The sequence below is a fragment of the Larus michahellis genome, chromosome 25 (genome assembly GCF_964199755.1).
Source record: "Larus michahellis chromosome 25, bLarMic1.1, whole genome shotgun sequence".
In the NCBI taxonomy this organism is placed as follows: Eukaryota; Metazoa; Chordata; class Aves; order Charadriiformes; family Laridae; genus Larus; species Larus michahellis.
In genome coordinates this window covers 1,891,352-1,915,817 of record NC_133920.1, presented here as the reverse complement: position 1 = coordinate 1,915,817, position 24,466 = coordinate 1,891,352, and the positions used below count along the sequence as shown (strand labels likewise).

Sequence of the window (24,466 nt, the reverse complement as noted above, 5' to 3'; positions counted from 1 at the left end):
CCCTCCACATCCCCTCCACATCCCCTCCACATCCCCTCCACATCCCTTCCACAGCCCCTCCATCGCTTCCACAGCCCCTCCATCCCCTCCACATCCCTTCCACGACCCCTCCATCCCTTCCACATCCCTTCCTCATCCCCTCCACATCCCCTCCATCCCTTCCACAGCCCCTCCATCCCCTCCACATCCCCTCCACATCCCTTCCTCATCCCCTCCACATCCTCTCCATCCCTTCCACAGCCCCTCCATCCCCTCCACATCCCCTCCACATCCCTTCCACAGCCCCTCCATCGCTTCCACATCCCTTCCTCATCCCCTCCACATTCCCTCCATCCCTTCCACAGCCCCTCCATCGCTTCCACATCCCTTCCTCATCCCCTCCACATCCCCTCCATCCCTCCTCACCCCTGGGCAGCAGGTCCTCGCTCTCCCCCAGGACCAGGATCCTGCTGCCCTGGCCTGGTCGGGAGCAGGATCAGCTCCCCCCTCGCAGGATCCGCTTCCCCCCCACCCCCGCCAACTCACCGCAGCTGCACCATCATTTCCCTTCCCTTCCTCCTCCTCGCCTCGCCCAGCTCTGCTGTAATTTCCCCAGCGCCGCACCCGCATGCATTAAACATGCCCATAAACAACATCGCTGGCTGCCGCCGCACATCTGGAGGCTGTGGATGCAGGAAAAGGGGGGGAAACCAAGCCATCGAGTGACAAATACTAATTTTTTAAAAACTGGGGGGTGGGGGGAAGAAATATCAGTGCAAGCCCCATCAAACGTCAAAGAGACTCTTTTTATTTGCCGTCAAAATAAAGACGTAAATTGAAAAAGCAAAACCAAACCCAACAACAACAACAACAAAAAAACCAAAACAACCGAAACCCAACCAAAAAAACCAACCGAGGTCAGCTCAAATGAAGGCAGAAGAGATCCATGCGCCACGAACCGCGGGAAGAAACCAAAGAGATATTAAAAAAAAAAAAAAAAAAGAAAAAAATCGAGGAGGAGGAGGAGGAAGGCTCCGCTCCGTCCCCTAGAGAGAGTAGCCGAGGCTGAAGTGTAGAAAAATAAAAAGCTGGGGAGGGAGAGCAGAGGAGTCCGGCGCTGGGGGGGGGGACGACACCGTCACAGCTCGCCCGACGTCTTTATGACGTGGAAGAGCGTGACGTTGTAGATGACCTGGTGGCCGTTGTTCCAGGTGTAGAGCACCCTCTCCCGCGGGTTGTAGTCCAGCATGGATATGTGGGAATACTGGTTGTGGAAGGGAATATCCGTGTATTCGTAGCTGGAAGTGTTTGTGTAGTAGGCAAAATAGATCTTGGCGCCGGCAAGGTGGGAGTTGGTGACGTAGAGGGTGCCGCAGATCATGAAGGACTCCCCGGCGCTGCGTTTGGGGTATCCCGTGTCCCAGCTCCGCAGGACCTCCAGCGTCTGGGGGTCCACCCGGCTCACCACGATGTTGCCGGCGTTTTGGTTGGTGGTGTAGACGGCCCACAGCCCGTTCTCGTCCACCATGAAGTCGATGTCGGAGAAACCCCCCCAAGAATAGGGGAAGGTGTTGTTGTAGCCGGCGCCGGCCAGGCTGCGCTGCACCAAGACGCTGCGGGAGCGAAAATGGTATTTCACCGCGATGTTACTCTGGTATTTGTTGTAGTAGAGGGACCCGTTGAAGACGACGTGGCCCGTGCCGGCCCAGGGATGCGGCAGGAGGTGCTGCACGAAGTTCTGCCCCGTCACAAAGTCGTTCAAGGTCCGAAACTCCAAGACGCGCCGGCCCTTGTAGTAACCGTCCATGTACCACACCTGCGGTGGGCTGAGGTTAGGGATGCCCGGCCAAAATGGGCCCCCCCCCCCAGCCCCAACCCCATCAAGATGGACTCCCAGGACAGACGGACGCGACCCGTGGGTGCCCGTGCCACTCACCCGGGTGTCGGCACTGGGCGTCATCGTGTCGGTCATCCACGAGCCGAAGCGGGAGCCCGACGCTCGGATGGTGATGGGGTTGCTGACGCCCGTCAGCTTCCCGCAACCTGGGAGGGAGAGGCGGGGAAGAAAGATTCCGGAGTTAGGGATGGGCATCCTGGACCATGACGCTGCCCAGCACCCTCCGGTCCCGCGGGCATCGCGGGGAGGAAGCAGAGCTTCACCCCAGGGACCCCCCCCCAGGAATCTCGGGGGATGGGGCAGCGGGATGGGGGATGCTTAAGGAAAAGGCACCGCAGGGCTCCGACGGCAATTCCCGAGAGCGAGAAAAGGCGGCTCCTGCGCCGGTCCCGGTAAACACCCCATACTGGAAGATACTGGGCTGCCGGTATTATTATGATTATTGAGAAGATATTGGCAGCGCAGCAAAACAGGAGGTGGGAATATTATAGGAATATTGGGGGGGGGGGGTGGGAGGGGGACACCGTACCCAGTTTTTGCATGCAGGCGTGCAGCCGTGCCTCCAGCATCAGCACCCGCTGCTGCAGCTCCTCGTAGTCGTAGGCGCCCATCTCCTCCTGGATGGCCAGCAAGCTCCCGGAGAGGTTCCTCACCTCCTCCTTCAGGTGCACGATCAGCCGCGTGTCCGACTTGTACTGATCCAGGACGGGCAGCAGCGGCAGCAGCTCCGTCATCTTGTCCTTGAGCTCCTGTTTAAGGGGTGGCAAGGGGTAGGGGGGTGGGAAAACCCACCCACCCCCCTCTCTTAAATGAAACCCCTGCCTGGAGCCTGGTGGTGCTCGTCCCCGGGTCTGTCCATCCCCCTGGGATGGAGGAGGCCTCCAGCAGCGATGGCGGAGCGCAGCCTCGTTAACGCCCCAGAGACGAGCCCTATTCCCTGGGTTGGTAATTAATAACAATTACAAGGCGTCGCATTTTCCAAGCGCTTGGGAGAGCGGTCGGTAATGAATCACCCGCCGCCGATGCTATCGCCTCGCTCCGCAGAGCGGGAACCGGGCGGGATCCGACCCCGCTATGGGACCCCCCCCTTCCCCAGAAAGCCGGGAGCAGTGCGGGGGGGCTGAGCACGGACGGTGCCGAGGGAATGAGAGCAACGGGTAGGTCCAGGATTTAAAAATCTCCACTTATTTTAGGCACGAGGAGAAGGTTCAGAGGTGGTTTGACCCTGGCCTGGGAGCAGGCAGGCAAAGGCTGAGCGGGTCCCTGACAGCCGACACGGGACCGGGGTGGGGAGAGCGTGCCAGGGATGGGTGATGGCTCCGGGCAATGGGTGCCTGTGCACCCAGCACCCTGCGTGCCAGGGGGATGCTCATCCCTGGGATCCCCGCAGGGATGCTCGACCCCAGGACACCCACAGGGATGCTTATCCCTGGGATCCCCGCAGGGATGCTCAGGTACCAGGAGCCCTGCAGAGACACCTGATCTGGGGAGCCCGCAGGGATGCCCAGCCCTGGGATCCCTGCAGGGCTGTTTGGCCCCGGGAGCCCCGCAGGGATGCCAGGGCATTGGGAGCACCGCAGGGATGCCCAGCCCTAGGACCCCCCCAGGGATGCTCAGGCACCAGGACCCCCACAGGGATGCATGGTCCTGGGAGCCCCACAGGGATGCTCAGCCCTGGGACCACCGTAGGGATGCTCGGCCCCTGGGAGCCCCCCAGGGATGCTCAGCCCTAGGACCACCACAGGGACGCTGGGGCACCAAGACCCCCACAGGGATGCCTGGTCCTAGGAGCCCCGCAGGGATTCCCAGTCCTGGGACCACCGCAGGGATGCTCGGCCCTGAGAGCCCCACAGGGATGCTCTGGCACCAGGAGCCCCCCAGGGATGCCCAGCCTGGGGAGTCCCGCATGGATGCTCAACCCTGGGACCCCTGCAGGGATACCCAGCCCTGGGAAACCCACAGGGATGCCCGACCCTGGGAGCCCCGTGGGGGTGTCTGGGCACTGGGACCACCACAGGGATGCCTGGTCCTGGGAGCCCCACAGGGATTCCTGGCCCTGGGACAACCGCAGGGATGCTCGGGCATCGGCATCCCACCTGGCTTGACCCTAGGAGCCCCACAGGGATTCACAGCCCTGGGACCACTGCAGGGATGCTCGGGCACCAGCATCCCACCTGGCTTGACCCTCGGATCCCCACAGGGATTCCCAGCCCTGGGACCACTGCAGGGATGCTCGGGCACTGGCATCCCACCAGGATACTTGACCCTGGGATCCCCACAGGGATGCCTGGTCCTGAGAGCCCCGCAGGGATGCTCAGGCATCGGTATCCCAGCCGGCTTGATCCTAGGAGCCCCACAGGGATTCCCAGCCCTGGGACCACTGCAGGGATGCTCGGGCATCGGCATCCCACCAGGATGCTTGACCCTCGGATCCCCACAGGGATTCCCGGCCCTGGGACCACTGCAGGGATGCTCGGGCACTGGCGTCCCCCCAGCTTGACCTTGGGAGCCCCACAGGGATTCCCAGCCCTGGGACCACTGCAGGGATGCTCGGGCACTGGCATCCCACCAGGATACTTGACCCTGGGATCCCCACAGGGATGCCTGGTCCTGGGAGCCCCGCAGGGATGCTCAGGCATCGGTATCCCAGACGGCTTGATCCTAGGAGCCCCACAGGGATTCACAGCCCTGGGAGCCCCGCAGGGATGCTCGGGCATCGGTATCCCAGCCGGCTTGATCCTAGGAGCCCCACAGGGATTCCTGGCCCTGGGAGCCCCGCAGGGATGCTCGGGCATCGGCATCCTACCAGGATGCTTGACCCTTGGATCCCCACAGGGATTCCCAGCTCTGGGACCACTGCAGGGATGCTCGGGCATCGGTATCCCACCCGGCTTGACCCTGGGAGCCCCACAGGGATTCCCAGCCCTGGGACCACTGCAGGGATGCTCGGGTGTCGGCATCCCACCAGGATGCTTGACCCTCGGATCCCCACAGGGATTCCCGGCCCTGGGACCACTGCAGGGATGCTCGGGCGTCGGCATCCCACCAGGATGCTTGACCCTCGGATCCCCACAGGGATTCCCGGCCCTGGGACCACTGCAGGGATGCTCGGGCGTCAGCATCCCACCAGGATACTTGACCCTCGGATCCCCACAGGGATTCCTGGCCCTGGGACCACTGCAGGGATGCTCGGGCACCGGCATCCCACCAGGATACTTGACCCTGGGATCCCCACAGGGATGCCTGGCCCTGGGAGCCCCACAGGGATTCCTGGCCCTGGGACCTCTGCAGGGATGGTGGGGCACCAAGACCCCCGTAGAGATGCCCAGCACCGGGAGCCATGCACGATCCTGCCAGGCTCGTGCCAACCACCGTGCCGGCAGGGCAGGGAAGGGATGGGGGGAAGCACAGAGCAGTGTGACAGCGAGCTGGCCCCGGCCGCAAGCCGCTCTGCCGAGTCTCCTTCGCTCAAGGACGCTGTAAATCCCCAGCCAGCACCTCCGTCCCGCTCCACGGCCCCCAGCCCCGCTCGCCGTCCCACGCCTCAGCGGGTATTCCCGGGAACAAGCCCAGCTCGCCAGCACCTTCCCTTTCTCCTCGCCTTTCATTTCGGGGCGGCGTTACCGGCCAGCTTTCCCAGATCTTAGTGGGATTGCACCCCAATCATGGGGCTCAGCACCTCCTGCTGTGATTAAACCGGGCGAGACATTTGCTGCAGCTCAGATGTTTAATCAATGTCTCGTCTCTGCAACTGTCAGCGCCCAGCAGCCGCCCGAGCATCCTCCGGCCCCTTTCAGTGCCAAGAACCAGCCGCTCCCGAGACAGAAACACTCTTTAGCTGTCAGGATGAAGGCTTGAGGCTCCCAAAATAAACCAGTGCCCCGGTGGAGGTCGGGGGGGGGTGGTGGTGGTGGTTAATGGGATTTCTTGGGGGTGCGGAGCCGCTGCAGCAGGGGCAGCGCTGCATCGATCAGCCCACGGCGCTGGCGGCTGCCACCCGTCAGGGGGAAATCGTGGCTCTGCCGGGGAAGAGCCACGTTTTGTTTAATTAAAGGCATCGATTTGCAGCCAGATGGGCTGGGAATTGGCCGTCTCTGCTGTCCCGGCACTGCAGGCACAGCTCGGCAGGATGGAGCCCTGCGTTGGTTTGCCCTCTCTGCGTGCCCACCGCGGCTGGGCACCCTCGCCGGCTCCTGCACCGCACCATCCTCTTCACTCAGGTGGCACAGGGATGCTCAGCCACCCCGATCCCCACAGGGATGCTCGGCCCTGAGACCACCCCAGGGATGCTTGGCCACCTGGACCACCAGAGGGACACCTGGACCACTGCAGGGATGCTCAGCTCTGGGACCATCCCAGGGATGCTCGGCCCTGGGACAACCCCAGGGATGCTTGGCCACCTGGATCACCACAGGGACACCTGGACCACTGCAGGGATGCTCAGCTCTGGGACCATCCCAGGGATGCTCGGCCCTCGGACAACCCCAAGGGTGCTGGACCCTGGGACCACCCCAAGGGTGCTCGGCTCTGGGACCACCCCAGGGATGCTCAGCCACCCCGATCCCCAGGGATGCTCAGCCCTGGGACAACCCTAGGGATGTTTGGCCACTTGGACCACCCCAGGGATGCTCGGCCACTCGGATCCCCACAGGGATGCTCGGCCCTGGGGCAATCCCAGGGATGCTTGGCCACCTGGGTCACCGCAGGGACAACCGGACCACTGCAGGGATGCTCAGCTCTGGGAGCATCCCAGGGAAGCTCGGCCCTGGGACAATCCCAGGGATGCTTGGCCACCTGGATCACTGCAGGGACAACTGGACCACTGCAGGGATGCTCAGCTCTGGGAGCATCCCGGGGATGCTCGGCCCTGGGACAACCCTAGGGATGCTTGGCCACCTGGACCACCCCAGGGATGCTCAGCCCTGGGACAACCCCAGGGATTCTTGGCCACTTGGACCACCTCAGGGATGCTTGGACACTCGGATCCCCACAGGGATGCTCGGCCCTGGGGCAATCCCAGGGATGCTTGGCCACCTGGATCACCGCAGGGACAACCGGACCACTGCAGGGATGCTCAGCTCTGGGAGCATCCCAGGGATGCTCGGCCCTGGGACAACCCTAGGGATGCTTGGCCACCTGGACTGCCCCAGGGATGCTTGGCCACCTGGATCACCACAGGGATGTTCGTCCCTGGGACAACCCCAGGGATGCTCGGCCACCTGGATCCCCACAGGGATGCTTGGCCCTGGGACCACCACCCCAAGGATGCTCGGCTCCGGGACCATCCCAGGGCTGCTTGGCCACCCGGATCCCCACAGAGATGGTTGGCCACCCAGACCACCCCAGGGGTTCTCAGCCCACCTGGACCGCCGAAAGCAGGACCCTTCACAGGCTGCCCACCCGTGTCGTAGCAGCACCGCCTGCTCAGGGAGGGCTCCTACGGGGTGCAAGAGGCATGGGGGGGTGCAAGGGGCATGGCGGGGGCGCATGGGCTCACCTGGAAGCTCTTGGTGTTGAGGCTCTTCTGGCTCTCAGCAGCCACCTTCAGCCTGGAGTCCAAGCCCTTCATCAGGGACTCGGTGTTGCGCACGTACTGGAGGTCCCGGTAGGTCCGGAGGTCCAACACCTCCATGGACTGGGAGATGTTCTGCACCTGGGAGGCGAGATAAAACCCTCGCTCTAATTAACACAGCCCTCTGCCGCTAACGAAGAGGCTCGAGCCGGGAGAATTCGGGGCGTGGAAGCAGAGAGGGGACGGGGAAGGGAGAGCAGCCCCCGGGACCAGCTCAAGGCCACCGGGTGCTGGTGGGGACACGGCCCCGGGAGATCCCATCCCGACATCCCCGTCCCCAGGGAGCCGCAGGACGAGCTGCTCCCCGCTCCGCCGTTTATGTAAACGCATGCAAGAAACCTCTCCCCCCCGCCCCAGCTTTAATGTATAAAATAATGCATTTTACTCGTCCTGCTTCAGCTGAAATTTGGGGGTTTTTTTTGTGTGTGGGTTTTTGTTTTGTTTTTTTTTTTTTTTATTTTTTTTAAACCGTCCGAGCGCACGTTTCCCAGCCGGGTCCATGAGCTTTTCATTCCTTAATTTCATCCGCCCGCAGCCGGCAACGGTATTTCATTTCCACGCTTTCAAATGACGCGAACGTGGCTGCGTTCCTCAAGCGGTGATTTATTTATTAGCCCCGGCCCCGCTGGTATTTACGCCGCCGCCGCGGAAGGGAGCCGCTTGAGAGGCGTTTTTTTGCAGCACGTTATAATAAAAGTTTAATCGGTTCCGCGGCGCGGCCGTGGAAAACTCAATGAGCTCGGCTCAGGCGCGCGGCCCCGTGCCGTGGGGCTCGCGGCTTCTGCCACGGGGAAGGGACACCCCCCCCCCATACCCCCAGTTTGGGAAACCCCCTCGTTCCACACCTGGAAACCACCCCGGGCTCCGTTAAACATCGTTTGGTGGATGGGGGTGCAGGATAAAAGCTCGCTTGGGGTTTATCTCGGGGATGATTTTTCTCTGCGGGATGATTTTATCCCCGTGGCCGGGCTCGGGGGGGTGCGGCGAGGGCATCGCCACGTGCCGGTGGCACCGCGGTGACGCCCTTCCAGCCGACCCCGCGGGAGGACGCCAGGGCTCCTTTTTTACGGCGGGGACGCTCGTCCCGGCAAACGGCGGCTCTTCGCACCGGGATGGCGAGGCGCCACGTCTGTCCTCCCCGGGGACGCGGCCACCACGCGTCACAGAGGGGTGACAACCAACCGAAGCCACGCGTCCGTGCATCCTCCCCACCGGCAAATTAAGCGCTTCGTTAGGGGGCTGGGCCAGTACCGTTGATTACCGGCGGTCGAGGCTCACCTTCTCCATGAGCTGGCGGAGCTGGTGGCTGCGCAGGTCGCGGGAGCAAGTGCCCTGGACGGGGATGACGGCCGTGCAGAGGCATTTGCCGTCGGGGGCTTGCGCCGAGGTATAAACCTGCCAGCCCTCGTCGGGGCTCTGGAAAAGGGTCTGAGGGAGAGAGGAGGGGAGATGTCAGGGCCCCCAAAAGTGCCGGATCCTCCCCCCCACCCCGCACCCCCCACCCCCCGGGGCTCCCCGCGCCTGCCAGGGCTTCCCCAAAACCTTCCCCATCCTTTGTCCCTGGACGGGGACGAACCGCCACGCGCCGGCGGCCAGGACGAGCCCATCAAACCCTTCTTGAACCCGCGCCGGCGAAGCCCGATGCCAAGCGCATCCCGCCATCCTGCCCAGTTCTCCTCCCAACCCGTCCCCCCCCCCCCCCGCCCCCGGCTTCTCATCCCAGCGGATCTGAGCCGCTTTGCATTTTTCCCTCCTTTTAGTATTTCTTATTTACTTATTTATTTATCCGGGTCATTTAATCATTTCCCCCCCTCCCCGTTTGCCAAGACTCCTTTCGTCGCGGCGACCGGCTCCAAATGGCGGAGATTTTTAGCCCCCCCCCCGCCCCCGAATCGGCCACAAAACGCCAGTGGGATGGGAGGGAATGAGGAGGAAAAGCTCTTCGTCGCCCACCGCCAGCCGGCTCCGCATCCCTCCTCTTCCTCCCGCAGACCCACCCTGCCATAATTTCCCATTAACGGCCTTGACGAGGCAGGAATTTCTTCCGGAGCCGCCAGTACAAATTGCTAATTCCTTCCCTTGGAATTTCGGGGTCCCTTCGACGGCGGTGGGGAAACACCAGCGCGACCCCCCCCCCTGCCCGGGGTGGGCAGCCAGGGGGGCCAGCCGGGCATCCCACCATTCCCAACACCCTCCGGAAGCTCATTTTCGCATCCAGTCGCACCTTTTCCAGCGGGATCCGGGCTCGGCCTTTTGCTTTCCATCTCCCAAAGCAACCAAGGAGGGGGGCGACCACCGCAGGCTCCCGCTGCCCCCCATTTTCGGCCGGGTTCCCACCATTCTCACCCCCAAAAACCAAGTAGAGAAACATGTCGTGTGTCTGTCCCCCCCCCCCCTTCCTCTCCTTTGCCTGATTTATTCACGCCAGAAGCCGGTGTTTTTTTGCGCTGGGCCATTTAGCATTTCATGGGTAATTCATAATTATTAATTATGAAAATCAAGAGCAAACTCATCGCTCTCCGAGCGCCTTCTGCATGGCGCCGGGCGAAGATAAATGACCCGTTCCCTGTAACAAGCCGGGGACGATACTTTAACTTTCCACGCAGCGGTTTTAACTTCATGTTTCACATCGGAAGGGATTTATTGGACACGGCGGCGGCTAAACACCGTTCTCCCACCAGAATAAATGAACCGACGGCGGTGTGAAACTCGCCGTTCGACCGAGGAAATTCCTGACTGATGGCGGGGACGGGGGGGAGAGAAAAAGCGGATTTATTCAGCCCAGCTCCAACGCAGGCGGAAATGGAGCCGGGATGGCGTGGGGGCCAGGAGCCCTTGGCGATCCCGGCTGGGGACGAGCCACATAGCAGGATAACAAGCCACATTGCGGGATAACGAGCCACATCGCGGGATAACGAGCCACATCGCGGGATAACGAGCCTCTAGGAAGGCGCCGGCGGATGTCATGGCGTGCCGATGGATGGCGTCGTGCCGGCTGCCCCGGCAGGTGAATTAATCTGATGAGCAATCATCAAATTATACACGCCGGGAAAGGCTCCATGCGAAGCCGCCGGGCGGTCCCACCCACCCACCCAAAAATTGGGGTCCCTGGCACAAACACCGTCCCCTCTCTCCCCCCACCGGGATCCCGGGAGCATCCTGCGCGCCAAACCCTTCGTTTCTTCTCTTCCCCCCGCCAAAAAAAAAAAAAAAAAACCAAAAAAGAAGGTAGTGAAATAAAAGAGCCTAAAGCCAAGCCGGGCAGAGCATCCGCAGTCACGGCGCAGCCCTTTCCCTTTCCCGAGGACCTCGCCGGCCGCGGCTGAGCAGCAGGCAGCCATAAATACTTTATAGAGGGCTTAATGCATAATTAATGGCAGGCAGCAGCCCAGGGCGGGCGGGGGGGGGGGGGGGGACGGGACGGGGGGGACGAGTGCCATGGCTTCGGAGGTTGGCAAAGCTCCTCCGCTTGCCAGATCGCGGCGAAAACCCTGGGGTGCGTCGCCAACGGCAAGCGGGATGCGGGCGAGCATCCCTGGGCCGGATTCGGGGGGAAAGACGTTGCTTTCCCCGCTGCAGCATCCAGCTCCCCCCCCCCCACCTCCCCAAAACCCTGCGGGTACCACCACCCCCCGCCCCCCTGCCCAGGGGATGGGGGTTGGAGGGCAGCCCTTGCCCGCGCCTGCCCACTGCGGCTTCGGGGACCTGGCGGCAACGGCGGCGGCCGCTGCCGGGGGGATTATTAGGTTAAACGCAGCCTGTGCAATCTGTCACCGGGTTATTAATTAGAGCTCGCCGGGAAAGCTGCCTGCTCGCCGCTCGGGAAACCGCTGACACCCTCGAGCTGCCCGGGGGCAGGGGTGTCACAGCACACACACCCCCCCCCCCCCCCCCAAACCCTCTCCCGGAGGTCCCCAAGGATTCAGGAATCCCCGCTCAGCCCCTTGCCCCAGGCGGGGGGCGACCAAGCGCCCTTTGAAGCCAGGACCCACCCGAATGGGCACCGGTGATAAAAGGCAAGCGCCGCTCCGTGTCTCTGGCCCCTGTTTTTGGAGAGGGGGCCACTCGCGGGGAGAGGTGGGAGGAAAGAGAGGGAGCCCCCGCAGAGGATGCTCCATGGGGCTGTTCCTTCACGGCAAGTCAAGAGCCGTCACCGGCTCCGGGGTCCCCAAAGAGCCGACGGCCCAAGGTCCAGCCAATGGGACCACCGATGCCAGGACTGGGAATAATCCAGCTCTGGACCTCAGAGCGGAAAAGGAACCGCCGGTTTCCATCAAGGGGCTTCGAGAATCCTCAAAAACCAGCAAAAGGTCGCACCGGGCATCACCGTACCCAAAGCCGGCGAGCACCGGTTTTGGGGTAAACCGCCCCCCCCCCCCCCCGCCAAAAACCGGCTCATTTCAGCATCCGCGAGGGAAAACGGCGCTTTGCTAAACCCCGGCGGGGGATGAGGTCGGCACCCAGCACCCCAGTTCCCCCCCCTCCCTCCCCCCCCCCCCCCCAACAGTGTCCCACTGGCCCCCGTGGGCGGCTGCGCCAGCCCCTTCCAGCCGCATTCGGGGCGCTGCCGCCGCCGCCGCCGCTGCCCGGTGATTAATGATTTTTCCAACCGACACCAAAGAGTGACTAACGATCAGCCAATTATGGTCGGGCAGAGCCTGCGTTACCCCCAGCGCCGCTAATTACCCTGCAACACCGACGGCCTATTTGGGGCTGCCCGGTGAGACCCCCGCCGTCACCGCCGCGAAGGCCGCCGCGCTCATCCTCCGCGGAATTCCAGCCGGGAACGGCACCCCGAAAAGGATGCCTGGGATGCGGGGGAAAGAGTTTTGGGGATGGGACGGGCAGAACCAAAGCAGGGGGAGCGGCACCATGAGCGCCCCCCCCCCCCCCCCAAAAACGGCTCTGCCAGGGGGATCCGGGGGTTCCGGGTTGGGGGGGGCACACGTTGGGATCCCGCCGGCGGGCGCCACATCTGCCAGCCCAGCTGATGGCGGGCTCCAGATGGGCTGTGCCAGCTCCTTCCTCGAACACCCTCAAAACCAGATCATTCCCCCCCCCCCCCCACCATGACCGAGATCAGCGCTGGCAATAGCACGAAGCACCCGCACCGGCAGGATTGCTCCCCCCCACCCCGGCCACAACCCCCCAAAATGGGGTGCCCAGTCCCACACGGGAAGACTCCGGCTACCGGAGTGTGGTGGGGGGGTTTCTCATGGCAAAGGACGTGGTCCCACATCATGCCCCCCCCCCCCCCCCCCCAACCCCAGCGTCACCGGCTACGGCTGGGCGCCAGCCAGGCCCCATGGCACCCACCCAGCCCTCCCCGGGGGCTCGCTCGCCCCCACGGCTTCACCCCGAGCTCAGCCCTATCGCTGCCTTTGCAGCTCCCCAAAACCTCCCCCCTCCCCAGGAGTCGTCGTCGTCATCCCCCACCCCGTTCCCAACTTGTTTTCACCCCACACCCCCCCCAGCCCCCCCCTCTCACAGGGGTTTGCACCAAAGGGCTGAGGCCAGTCAGAGCCCCCCAGGGGAAATTTGGGGTTGCCCTACCCTGGGGGGGGGCGGGGGAAGAGGTGGCACCCAGCCTGGGGACAGCCACCAGCTCCCCGGGGGAGGGGGGTCACCCACCTTTCCTAGCCAGGAGCCCCCCCCCAGCCCTGCCCCAGCCCCCTGGAACTGCCCAGCCTGAGTCTACGGGGGGAAAGAAGGGGGCCAGGAGCCCCCCAACCCCCGGGGGGGGGGGATGTCTCCTCCATGGGGTGACCCCAGCCTCAGGCTCCCGGCTGAGACCAGCCCCTGTCGGGGGGGTCCCTGGTGCACCCTGTCCGGGGTGGGGGGGATCCCCCTGCCCTGGGGGGGGGGGGGGGTAGGAGGGTCCCCATTCCCAGGGAATCCTTGAGGGATATGGGGGGCGTGTCCTGTGCTCAGGGGGGAAGCAGAGGGGGGGGTTCGCATCGGGGGGGGCCCCAGTGCACCCTGCCCAGGAAGAAAGGGGGGGTGCCCATGAACTAGGGTGGGGGGGTCCCGGTGCACCCTCAACGGGAGAAAGGATGGGGGGGTGCCCATGAACGGGGTGGGGGTCCCGGTGCACCCTGAAAGGGGTGGGGGGGGTCTCGGTGCACCCTCAACGGGAGAAAAGATGGGGGCGGGGGGGGTGCCCACGAACAGGGTGGGGGGGTCCCGGTGCACCCTGAAAGGAAGGAAGGATGGGGGGGGTCCCGGTGCACCCTAAAGGGGGGTCCCGGTGCACCCTGAACGGGAGGACGGGGGAGGGGGTGCCCGTGAACGGGGTGGGGGGGGCTCCCGGTGCACCCTGAACGGGAGGACGGGGGAAGAGGGGGGGGTGCCCGTGAACGGAGGGATGCCCAGCGGAAGGCGGAGGGGAGGGTGGGGGGGTCCCCACGCCGGGGGAGGTGAAGAGGCGGCGGGGGGAGGGGGGGGGTGTGGTTCCCGGTGCCACCCGAGCCCGGTGGGTGCCGGTAACCGGTGGCGCAGCTCCACGCCGCAGCCCGGGCATGCGCCCCCCCCCCCCCCCCCGACACCCCCAACCCCTCTCTCCCGCGGTACCCGACACCCCCCCCCCGCCCACCCCCGGTGCTCCCCTCCCCAGTACCGGGCAGACTCACGATCTTCTCGGAGGTCCCGGCCCGGGAGACGGCGGTACCGTTGAGCCCCACCAGCGAGGGCAAGGTCTGGGACATCCAGTTGGTGACCATGGCCATGGTGCTCAGCACGGCCCCGATCTTCAGCAGCGGCACCGTCATGTCGCCGTCGCCGCCGCATACCCATCACACCCCCACCCCCACCCCCACCCCCCCTCCTCCTCCTCCTCCTCTTCCTCCTCTCCTTCCTCCTCTTCCTCGCTCACCCGGTGCCGGTGCCCACCGGGGCGAACCGCGCACCGGCCCCGCGCCCCCGCCGCCTACGGAGCCCCCGGAGCCGCCTTCGCCTTTATAAAGGGGCCGGCGCCGCTTCGGAGTGACGTCGGCGGCGTTGGCCCCGGGCCAAGCCCGGTACGGCCCCGGTTTGGGGCGGTCCCAACACGGCACGACTCGGTACCGACCCCCTCTCTCCGCCCCCCCCCCCCCCCTCCGCCTCGGGTCGGGGTGGTCCCAGTTCGGGGGGGGGGCTCCCAACCCGGCACGGCTCGGTACCGACCCCCCCCTGTTCGGGTTGGTCGCGATTCCGGGGGGGTCCCAACCCGGCACAGCTCGGTACCGACCTCCCCGGTTCGGGGGGGTCCCGGTTCGGGGGGGCTCCCAACCCGGCACGGCTCGGTACCGACCCCTCCGGTTCGGGGGGATCCCTGTTCGGGGGGGTCTCAACCCGGCACGGCTCGGTTCGGTCCCGATTCGGGGGGCTCCCAACCCGGCACGGCTCGGTACCGACCTCCCCGGTTCGGGGGGGGTCCCGATTCGGGGGGGCTCCCAACCCGGCACGGCTCGGTACCGACCCCTCCAGTTCGGGGGGGTCCCTGTTCGGGGGGGTCTCAACCCGGCACGGCTCGGTTCGGTCCCGATTCGGGGGGCTCCCAACCCGGCACGGCTCGGTACCGACCTCCCCGGTTCGGGGGGGGTCCCGATTCGGGGGGGCTCCCAACCCGGCACGGCTCGGTGCCGACCCCTCCAGTTCGGGGGGGTCCCTGTTCGGGGGGGTCTCAACCCGGCACGGCTCGGTACGGTCCCGATTCGGGGGGCTCCCAACCCGGCACGGCTCGATACCGACCTCCCCGGTTCGGGGGGGGTCCCGATTCGGGGGGGGTCCCGATTCGGGGGGGCTCCCAACCCGGCACGGCTCGGTACCGACCTCCCCGGTTCGGGGGGGTCCCGGTTCGGGGGGGTCCCGCCCGGCACGACACAGCACCATTCAACCCAGTTCCCTTTGCAGCAGCCCAGTATGGCCGGGTCTGGGGGAGCGGGTCCCCCGGAGACCCCTGGTTTGGGGGAAGAGGAGCCCAGAAACCCCCTTTTTTTGGGGATCAGGACCCCTGGAGATCCCTGTTCTGGGGGGCAGGACCCTTGGAGGCCCCCGCTTTGGGGGTGCAGGACCCCCGGAGACCCCTTCTCTCCCTTCCCCTGGCACCAGTATCAGGGACCTCCGCACCCCCAGCCTGGTTTGGAGGCTGCAGACCCCCCCCCCGCCCCTCCCCGAGCACCCCCCCCACTCTCCCCTTCCCCCCCCCCCCCCAAAACACCCCAAATCCTCATCTCCATCCTCACCGTGCCCCACAACTGCGGGGAGGATGCGACCACCCCCCTCCACGGAGCACCGAGATCCCTGGGGTCCCCCGGACCCCCCCCAAACCCTCTCAGCGGCTCTGCCCCGCTGGGTGCCCCCCGCCCCCGCCCCCCCCTTCAAGGATCCGACCCACTGGGTGCAGGGGGACCCCCGAGGCTCTGAGCATCCCCCCCCCCCCCCCCCCGTTTTTTGCCTCCATCGTCTCCACGGTGACACAGTGCCACCGCGTGGGGACAGTCGCGCATGGCACAGGTTCCCACGCTGGCAACGGCGGGGAAAGACCCCCCCCCCTACACACACACACACACACACACACACCGGTATTGCCCCCCCGCCGCGGGTTTCGGGGTGCTCCTGGGCTCTGCGCCGCAGACACCGCCTCGGCCACCACCCTGGAGGGGACAGGGCAGCACCCAGAGGGACAACTGTCGTGTGTCCCCCCCCTCAGTCCCTGGGGACAAGGTGCTGGTGGGTGGGGAAGGCCCCGGCAGGGACTGAAAGGCGGGGGCTCACCTCTGAGACACCCCCCCCCACCACCACCCCCAAAGTGCCCAGGGATCCCCGAGGTGGGGATGTGGCCCCATGGGGGAGCCACACCGGCTGCAGCCGCCACCTCAGCCGTGGGTGTCCCCATGCTCTGACACCCCCCCCCCACCCCTGGCTGCCACATTAAGGACCTGGGGTGTTTATTTTTGGGGGGGGGGGTGGTGTTGTACCCCACAGCCATGGGGCAGGGGCTTGCAACCCCCCCCCCCCCCCCCGTCTCCCACCTGCCGCCAGCCCCACGTGCCATGGGGGACACCCGTGGGGCAAGCGGTGTCACCATCACATCGGGGCGCAGCGTCACCCGTGGGGCTTTGCAGAGCCAGGGCAGGGTGGGAGGATGGGGGAGACACACACACACACCCCCCCCGTGACCCCCAAACCCCCTCCCCACCCCTCGGTTGTTCCACTGCAGCATTCCCTCCCCTTCCCTCCCGCCCAGGAACCTGCCCGCAATCAGCTCGTTAACGCCGGCTCATTATGTGGGGCTGAGACCCAGGTGCAGATGTGGGGCCTCGGTGGGGGTCACTCTCCCACCCCCAAACCCCCCGGGGGGGTGGGGGGGGGGGGGGCGGGCGGGCAGAGCAGCCATTTGGGGAGGGGGGGAAAGGGAGAGATCCGGATGAGGTGGGGAACAGCAGGGCACCCCCCCCTCCCCGGAGCTCCCCGAACCCCGGCCGGGTCCCCACATCCCGTCCCTGCCCGTCACACACACCCACCACCCCCCCCACCCCACCCCCCCCCGGATGGGTGTCACCCACAAAAAGAGGTGGGTTTGGGGGTCCCCCCAGCACCCCCATCGCCTGCGGCTTGGGGACGCGAGCGGGGCGGTGGCAGGGTCACGCTCTGGGGGAGGCCGGGGATATAATTCCTGCCTGGAATTGGCCCCGATTCAGCCCCGGCATCACCCCGGCACCCCACAACCCCCCCGCCCCCCTCCAGGGAAGCAGCTGTGGGGGAGACCCATCCAGGCTGGTGCAACCCCCCCCCCCGGCCTGGCAACCCCGGCTCATGAATATTCAACAGGCTGCACAATATTCAGCAGGGCTAATAACGAACCGCTTAATTACAAACAACACCAGGCCCCCGGCACGAGGCTGCGGCCGCTGACCCACCAGCGGTGACAAAACGGGCGCGTGGGGCTGCAGGGAGGGGACAGGGCCACCGCGGGAGCCCCCAAACCGGCCCTTGTCCCCACGGCGGGTCGTGGTGGCCACTGTGGGTTGACCTCCCGTGGCCCCAAGAGGTGACACCCAGGGGTGGGCCGAGGCGGTTTGGGGGACAGAGGGGGAACGCCGGGGTACAAGGGGACACGGGGACACGGAGCTCCGTCCTCGTGGTCTCGCCCCGTGGGACCTTCCCGCCCCGCCACCTCCAGTGTCACGAGGATGGCGCCGGGACGGCGCGGGACGGTGTCACCCCGGCAGCACCGGGCGCAGGGAGGCGGGTGTCGGAGCCGCGTTGGCCCTGGCGCCGCTGGGACACGGCGTGTGACGCCGCGACACCCGCCTTGGCGGGCGCCCGCGCAGCTGCCACCACCGCGGCGGTGCCAGGCACAGCTGGAGCACAGCTGGCTCCCGGCGGGGGGGGAGCTGGTCCCTCCCGGTGCTGCCGGGGTGGTGGCTCTCAGGGGACACGAGTCACCCACGTCACCCGGGTGTCACCCCGCCACAGGCGGCTCATCCCGGCGCAGAGCCGCCGCTCCCCCAAGCCCTGCACCCATGGGTGCCTGCTCCCCTCGGGGTGGCCCGGAGTCCCCCAGGGTGTCACCCAGGGTGGGGACAGCCGGCACCCCGTGTCCCCATCGGTGGCGCAACCCCGGTGAGGCGGGATGGAGCCAGGCCGTCGCCTTCCCTCGTCCTCGATGGCCACGTGTGAAGGCGCTCCCGCCCCGCTCCCGCCAGTGCCATCTGTCACCCACGTGTCCCCAGCACCCCGCTGGCGCGGGCCGAGGTCCCCGGCAGCCCCCAGCTCAGTCCGGGCACCCTCCGGGGGTGTCCAGGGAGGGGACATGCCACCGCCCTGCGCCCAGGTGGCCGCGGGCATCCCCAGACCCCCGAGGCCAGGAGGGCGGTGGGACACGGGGAGGGCGGTGGGACACCGTGGGGGGAAGCCCAGCACCCCCCCGGGCTCGGGAAGGACCCAGCACCCACAAACACCTCTCTGTCGTGTGTGTCCCCCCCCCACCAAGACCCATCCCCGGGGTCCCCCGGGGGTCCCCATCCTGGGGACACACCCAGGGCGAGTCCCGGCATCTTCCCCCCACCCCCCCTCGCAAAAACCCGGTGCCAAAGGGGCATCCCCGGGGGAAGCTGAAGGCACCGCCCGGCCCCCCCCCCCCGCCCCCGCCGCAAACCGAACCCCCCACCCCCCCCACCCCGCTCCGCGGCGCCCCCGCCCGCCCTTACCTGCATGGCGGGGGAACCGGCGGAGAGGAGGAGGAGGAGGCCGGGGAAGAAGCTCATCCTGCAGGCACGGACACACACGCCCCCCCCCGCCCCCCGCCACGGGGGGCCGCTACCGGAACCCCACCACCGGACCGGGGGCCGGTTTTTTCCCCCCTCCCCTCCCCTTCCCTCGTTGTTACCGGAGCCGCAATCGCTCAGCGCCGCCGCAGCCGCATCCCCCGGCCGGGCCCCGCCGCCGCCGCCGCCGCCGCCTTTGTCCGCGCCGCCCCCCCGCCCCCAACCCCCCCGCCCCGGCCGGGCCCCGTCGCGTTACCGAGAGCGGGACCCGCCGCCGGTTACAGCCGCGGCACCGGCCCGGTGCGGCGGAGCCGGGGAGGGGAGGGGGGGGCGGGCGGAGGTTGGAGGCGCCCGGTCGGACCGGGCCGGGGGTTGGGTGGAACCGAACCGGGATGGAGCCAGGCGAGAGGGAGGCGACCGAGCATCCCCCCCCACGTCGCCCCCGGTACCTGCAGCCCCGGCTGCGCGGTGGGATGCCCGGTCCCTTCACCGGGGCAGGGGGGGGAGCACCGGGTCCCCTCTCCTGCCCCGGGGTCCCTGGGGATGGCATGGGGGGGCGGAATTGGGGGGCAGCCCCGGGTCCCCTCTCCTGCCCCGGGGTCCCTGGGGATGGCGGGGGGGGGCAATTGGGGGGCAGCCCCGGGTCCCCTCTCCTGCCCCGGGGTCCCTGGGGATGGCATGGGGGGGCGGAATTGGGGGGCAGCCCCGGGTCCCCTCTCCTGCCCCGTGTCCCCTCTCTGGGTCCCTGGGGATGGAGGGTTGGGGGAGGCATGGGGGGGCAATTGGGGGGCAGCCCCGGGTCCCCTCTCCTGCCCCGGGGTCCCTGGGGATGGTGGGGGGGGGCAATTGGGGGGCAGCCCCGGGTCCCCTCTCCTGCCCCATGTCCCCTCTCCTGCCGCGGGGTCCCTTCTCTGGGGTCCCTGGGGATGGAGGGTTGAGGGGGGCAGGAATTGGGGGGCAGCCCCAGGTCCCCTCTCCTGTCCCGTGTCCCCTCTCTGGTGTCCCTGGGGATGGAAGGTTGGGGGCGAGAATTGGGGGGCCACCCCGGGTCCCGTCTCCCGCCCCGTGTCCCCCTCTCTGGGTCCCTGGGGATGGAAGGTTTGGGGTGGGGGGCAGCCCCATGTCCCCTCTTCTGCCCCAGGTCCCCTCTCCCGGCTCCCTGAGGATGGATGTTTAGGGGTGGGGGGCAATTGGGGGGCAGGCCCAGGACCCCTCTCCTGCCCCAGGGTCCCTTCTCTGGGTCCCTGGGGATGGAGGGCTGGGGGGAGGAATTGGGGGGCAGCCCCAGGTCCCCTCCCTGGGGTCCCCAGTGATGGAGGGTTGGGGGGAGGAATTGGGGGGTGGCTCTTGGTCCCCTCTCCTGCCCCAGGTCCCTGGGGATGGAGATTTTGGTGGGGGTGGGGGTGACTGGGGGGCAGCCAGGGTGCCCAGTTTGTGCCGGGCTCAGGTCCAGCTGCCACCAGTGCCCCACGCCCAGGTCCCGACCCTGCCTTTGTGTCCGTCCCCCCCTGTCCCCCCCCGCCCCAGCCTGTCCCACGGGGCCACGGCCATGGGTCCCCAGGGTGGGGGCAGCTCTCTGGGACCCGGGGGGGAGCAGGGGTCAAGCGGAATCCGGCCTCGCACGCCCTCGCGCAAGGGGGGACACGAGGCCGGCAGCCTCGGGGGGGGGCCACCAGTCCCAGTTTGGGGTGCGCGGCCTCCCCCCCTGCCCCCCAGCCCCACAAAAGTCGCCCGTTGCCGTGGAAATCGGCACAGATGGGGGGCGGGAGACGGCTTCGATACAGTCGGTTTATCGTACAGTAACGGCAACGGCAGCGGGGCCCAGCGTCCCCACGTCCCCTCTGCCGCCGAGGGACACCCCCCCAGCGGGGACGATCTCCCCCCCAAAGGGGCAGGGGGGCTTCCGCCGCCACCCGCCAGCATTAAGGGGGGGCGACGGAGGAGGTTTAACACCACCCCCCCCCACCGAGTCCCCATGGGTCGTGGCACGGGGACACCGGCTCGGTGGTGGCCGGGGAGGGGGCTGGATCCGGTCCCCGCGGGCAGCGGGATGGGGCTGGGGGTGTCACCGTGCCGAGGGCACGTCCAGTGCTTCACTAAGGGGGCTCTCGGGGAGCGTTGTAGCACCACGGGGGGGGCGGGGGGGGGGGCGGGGGCAGCTCGAACCCCCTCCCTACAGTCTGGGACACCTTGTCCCAGCTTCCCCCCCCCCTCCAACCCCCACCCCAGGGAGCCGAAGTATAAATAAGGGGGGGCCGTGGGGGGAGGAGGCGATGGCACCGCGGTGGCTCCGAGTCCTGAGAATGCCAGAGCGAGCCCTGGGTCACTGTCCCTGGCGCCACGGGCGGGGGGCGGCGGAGGGAGAGGAGACCCCCCCCTGCCCCCAAGCTGTCCGGGGCCGCGCTCAGCCCGTGAAGCAGACGGGTCCCAGCTCGAAGCCGAATTTCTGGTTGGTGTCCCCAAAATCAAGGACAGCCACATCCGTCAGGGGCAGCCGCTCGAGGCGGGACGAGGTCACCTCCAGCACCGTCCGCTCCTGGCCACGGCGTCCCTGCGGGAAGGCGGCAAGCGTGGCCTAGGGGGTGGCCAGTGACACGGCGCGGGGGGTGAGCGCTGGGGACGGAACCGCGGGGTCCTCGCGGTTTGGGGACACTCACCTGGCAGCCGTCGCGGAGGGCACGGACCGGGGCGGCCGGGTGGTTGTGTCCCAGCTCCTCCTCGTTGGCCCCGCGGAAGCGCAGGGCGCGGGCGAAGGTGCCGGCGCCGGCATCGTACCAGGCGACGGCGTTTTGGCAATGGAGGGTGAAATTCTGGCGGGCGCTGGCGCTCAGGAGACGCAGGAAGGTGAGTTGGGTGACGGGCACGGCGTTCCCATCCGCATCCACGTAGGAAAACTGCAGGGGGGGGGGGGGGTGGACGACACACGGGACAAAAGGACAGGGGCTGAGACACAAACACCCGCCTGCCCGGCGACGGGGGTGACGCCATGCAGGGGGTCCGCCTTCCCACCCCCCCACCCACCCCAGGGGCACCCGGAGCACCCGGAGCACGAGGAGCTCCTACCTTCTTGCCCCTTTTGAAGGTGCTGTACCACGTCCCCGGCTTCTCCCTGTTCCAGGCGGCCAGTCGCACCTGGGGGTGACAGAGACGGTGGCGGGGGTGAAGCTCCTCCAACCCTTGGCTCCACAAGAGCCACGGGGAAAAGCCAGCCCCAAACAACTACCACCCCCCCCCCCCGCCACAGTGCTCCTCCCAGTTTCCCAGCGCTGGGAGGACTGGGTGAGGGATGTTTTCGGCCACCCGGATCCTCTCTGCCCCCGACTGGAACTCACGGCCTCAAATTTCTTCTCGGGGAAAAGACAGGTCTCGCCGCCGGCTGTGAAGTTACAGAAAACCCGAAAGGCGTCACGGGAGCAGCCCTGGTTGGGATCAATCCAGTATTCACCTGGGAAGGAGAGCGGGAAGGCCGGACAGTGGGATGGATGGGCCAGGGTGTGATGTAAAGTCCGTTCCCCCCCCGCTTCCTCCCTTCGGAGGGGGGTTTTGGTGTCCCCTCGGCTCCCACCCCCCCACCCCAAAATCTCACCGTCCCGCAGGTGCGGGTGGCAGAGCTGCAGCTCCCTGCAGACCCGCGCGGGGCTCTCGGGGGTGCCCAGGGGCCGTCTCAGCTGCTCCACCTCGGTGCGCAGGGAGCTGAGCGACGCGTACACCTCCTCCAGCCCCTCGTAATCCGGGGGGGGGCTCTGCTCCCCCAGAGCCCCTTCGGTTGCCCGGCGGTGCCTCCTGCTCCGGCTGGAGGGCAACGGCTCGAGCAGCTCAGCCGGGCGGCCCTGGGACAGAGAGGGATGAAGGGGTGACGGCAGCAGATGCGGGGGGGACAGCAGATGCAGGGGGGACAGCAGATGTGGGGGGGGGGACAGCAGATGTGGGGGTCAGGCGGCAGGATGAGGGGGGTCCGGGGCCACCCGGGAGGGGACAGACACGACGTGGTGTCTGCCCAGAGCGGCCCTTACTCACCGGTGGTCCTGGGGGACCGGGGGGACCCGTGTCACCTCGAGGACCCAGAGCACCCTGCAAAAGAAGAGGACTCAGTGCCGTGGGGCAGATGGGCCCCGGGTTCTCCCCCCAGGAACACATTAGGAGCTGCCCCCCCCGCCCCGCTCCCCCCCCCGGTCCCCAGCCCTCCCCGGCGCTCACCGGTGAGCCTTTGGAGCCCTTCTGGCCCAAGGGTCCCTGTGGGGAAGAGAAGAGAGGAGAGGGGCACTGGCCGGGCACGCGATGATCCCATGGCAGCTGCCCCCAAGCCCCCCCGCCCCCCCCAACCCCGGGACTCTGGCTCCCCGCCCCCCCGTCCCTCACCCTCCTGGGGACGAAGCCCCCCCAGGAGTCTGCGGGGGGAATTAAGGGCAGGCAGGAGCCCCTCGGTGAACCCACACAGCGCAGGCAGATACTCACCGAGAGCCCGGGGGGGCCGGGGGGCCCAGTGGGGCCGGTGGGTCCAGCCAGACCCTGTGGGTAGAGAGAGCATCGACCCCGTGCTCAAGGGGGTCCCCCCTGTACCTTGTCTCCCCCCGACGTTCCCCCAACCCCTCAGCTCAGGGCAGACCCCGAATACTCACAGGGTCTCCTTTGGGTCCCGGGGGGCCCTGGATGCCCGGGAGCCCCTGGTCTCCTTTCTCGCCCATCTCTCCTGGGGGTCCAATGAGCCCAATCAATCCAGCATGGCCCTGGGGACGAAGGGCAGCGTCAGGCAGCCCCTTCCCCACCACGAGGGTGGTTTGGGGACAAGGCGAGGGACCCCAGCTCCCGCGCGACCGTCACCTCGTCTCACCTTATCTCCCTTGTGGCCGGGGTCTCCCTTGAGGCCAGGCAAACCCACGGGACCCTGCAAGAGGCCACCGGGGTGTCACGCACCCCGAACCGTGCCCAGCTCGGATCATGGGTGCCCAGGACTCGTTCCCCCTGACTTACCAGGGGACCGGGTGGTCCCGCTTGTCCCGGAGCCCCCAGCAAGCCTTGTTCCCCCTGGAAGAGACTCAGTGTGGGAGAGGAACCCCCCCCCAAGCTGTGACAACCCCCCTGACAGGCCGCAGCCATCGTGCCTGAGGGGACATCCCCCAGCTGCAGCTGGCCAGGGCTTTGGAGCCCCACAAGTCCTCCCCGTAGCCCCCGACTCACGGCAGGGCCGGGGATCCCGCGCAGTCCTTCGGAGCCCGGCCGTCCCGGTGGCCCCTGTGCCCCCACGGGGCCCGTTTTCCCGGGTGGCCCCTCGGTGCCGGGCTGTCCCTGGGGACAGGAGGACAGAGAGAGCTGAGGCTGGCACCCCTGGGGACCCAGCACCACCCGGGGGGGGTCTGATCCTGCCCCAGGATGGTGGAGGCTCCTGGAGGGGGGTGGGTTTGGGGAGCACTGGGGGGTACCCGCCACCACTCACCTTGGCACCCTTCTCGCCCTGACGGCCCTCGCGCCCCATCGGTCCCGCGGGCCCCTGGATGAGGGGACAGAGACACCGGGAGCGGTGTGGTGACCCGCTTGCAGTCCCGCTTCACCCCACATTGTCCCTCCCCGTCTCATCCTCACCCTTCCCTTACTCACCCTCCGTCCGGGGGGACCCGGGGGACCCGGCTCCCCCGATGCGCCTGGCGGACCCTGAAACGAAGCCAGTGGGAATTTGGGCTGAGGGGAGAGTCCCAGAGCCGGGACCGGGGGCAGCACAGAGGGGAAGGGACGCGGAAGAGTCCCAGGAAGCGGCACGGCTCAGCCCCCCAG

The 24,466-nt window shown here is 67.3% G+C and overlaps 2 protein-coding genes across 6 annotated transcripts in view; both read right to left on the bottom strand.

Moving 5' to 3' along the window:
• Nucleotides 1-766: 766 nt before the first annotated feature.
• On the bottom strand, nt 767-18,863 carry OLFM2 (olfactomedin 2). Of its 3 annotated transcripts, none has more exons than XM_074567095.1 (6): nt 18,641-18,863; nt 8,727-8,876; nt 7,374-7,529; nt 2,406-2,625; nt 1,916-2,022; nt 767-1,795 (listed from the first exon to the last, which is right to left on the bottom strand). In XM_074567095.1, exons 1-6 carry the CDS (start codon nt 18,695-18,697, stop codon nt 1,118-1,120), a joined length of 1,368 nt encoding a protein of 455 aa, XP_074423196.1. In that variant the 5' UTR covers nt 18,698-18,863; the 3' UTR covers nt 767-1,117. The 3 variants fall into 3 exon arrangements, with proteins under 3 accessions (XP_074423196.1, XP_074423197.1, XP_074423195.1); XM_074567096.1 differs by lacking the exon at nt 18,641-18,863 and adding an exon at nt 14,320-14,431; XM_074567094.1 differs by lacking the exon at nt 18,641-18,863 and adding an exon at nt 14,078-14,377.
• A 1,604-nt stretch (nt 18,864-20,467) lies between these two features.
• Nucleotides 20,468-24,466, bottom strand: part of COL5A3 (collagen type V alpha 3 chain) — a 35,069-nt gene continuing 31,070 nt past the window's right edge. For all 3 annotated transcript variants that reach the window (XM_074567099.1, XM_074567101.1, XM_074567100.1), the window contains 14 exons: nt 24,293-24,346; nt 24,132-24,185; nt 23,876-23,983; nt 23,669-23,722; nt 23,529-23,582; nt 23,317-23,424; nt 23,153-23,206; nt 22,895-22,930; nt 22,715-22,768; nt 22,284-22,527; nt 22,030-22,142; nt 21,761-21,829; nt 21,355-21,591; nt 20,468-21,248 (listed from right to left, as the gene is read on the bottom strand). In XM_074567099.1, coding sequence (XP_074423200.1) covers nt 21,102-21,248; nt 21,355-21,591; nt 21,761-21,829; nt 22,030-22,142; nt 22,284-22,527; nt 22,715-22,768; nt 22,895-22,930; nt 23,153-23,206; nt 23,317-23,424; nt 23,529-23,582; nt 23,669-23,722; nt 23,876-23,983; nt 24,132-24,185; nt 24,293-24,346 — 1,386 coding nt within the window. In that variant the 3' untranslated portion in view covers nt 20,468-21,101. The remainder of the gene's footprint in view (nt 21,249-21,354; nt 21,592-21,760; nt 21,830-22,029; nt 22,143-22,283; nt 22,528-22,714; nt 22,769-22,894; nt 22,931-23,152; nt 23,207-23,316; nt 23,425-23,528; nt 23,583-23,668; nt 23,723-23,875; nt 23,984-24,131; nt 24,186-24,292; nt 24,347-24,466) is intronic.

Coding starts and splice junctions, on each gene's coding strand:
- OLFM2 (XM_074567094.1), bottom strand. CDS start 14,215: ATGACGGTGCCGCTGCTGAAGATCGGGGCCGTGCTGAGCACCATGGCC. Junction 2,626..7,373: donor TCAACACCAAGAGCTTCCAG/GTGAGCCCATGC, acceptor CCCCTTAAACAG/GAGCTCAAGGACAAGATGAC. Junction 2,023..2,405: donor CGCCTGCATGCAAAAACTGG/GTACGGTGTCCC, acceptor TCTCCCTCCCAG/GTTGCGGGAAGCTGACGGGC.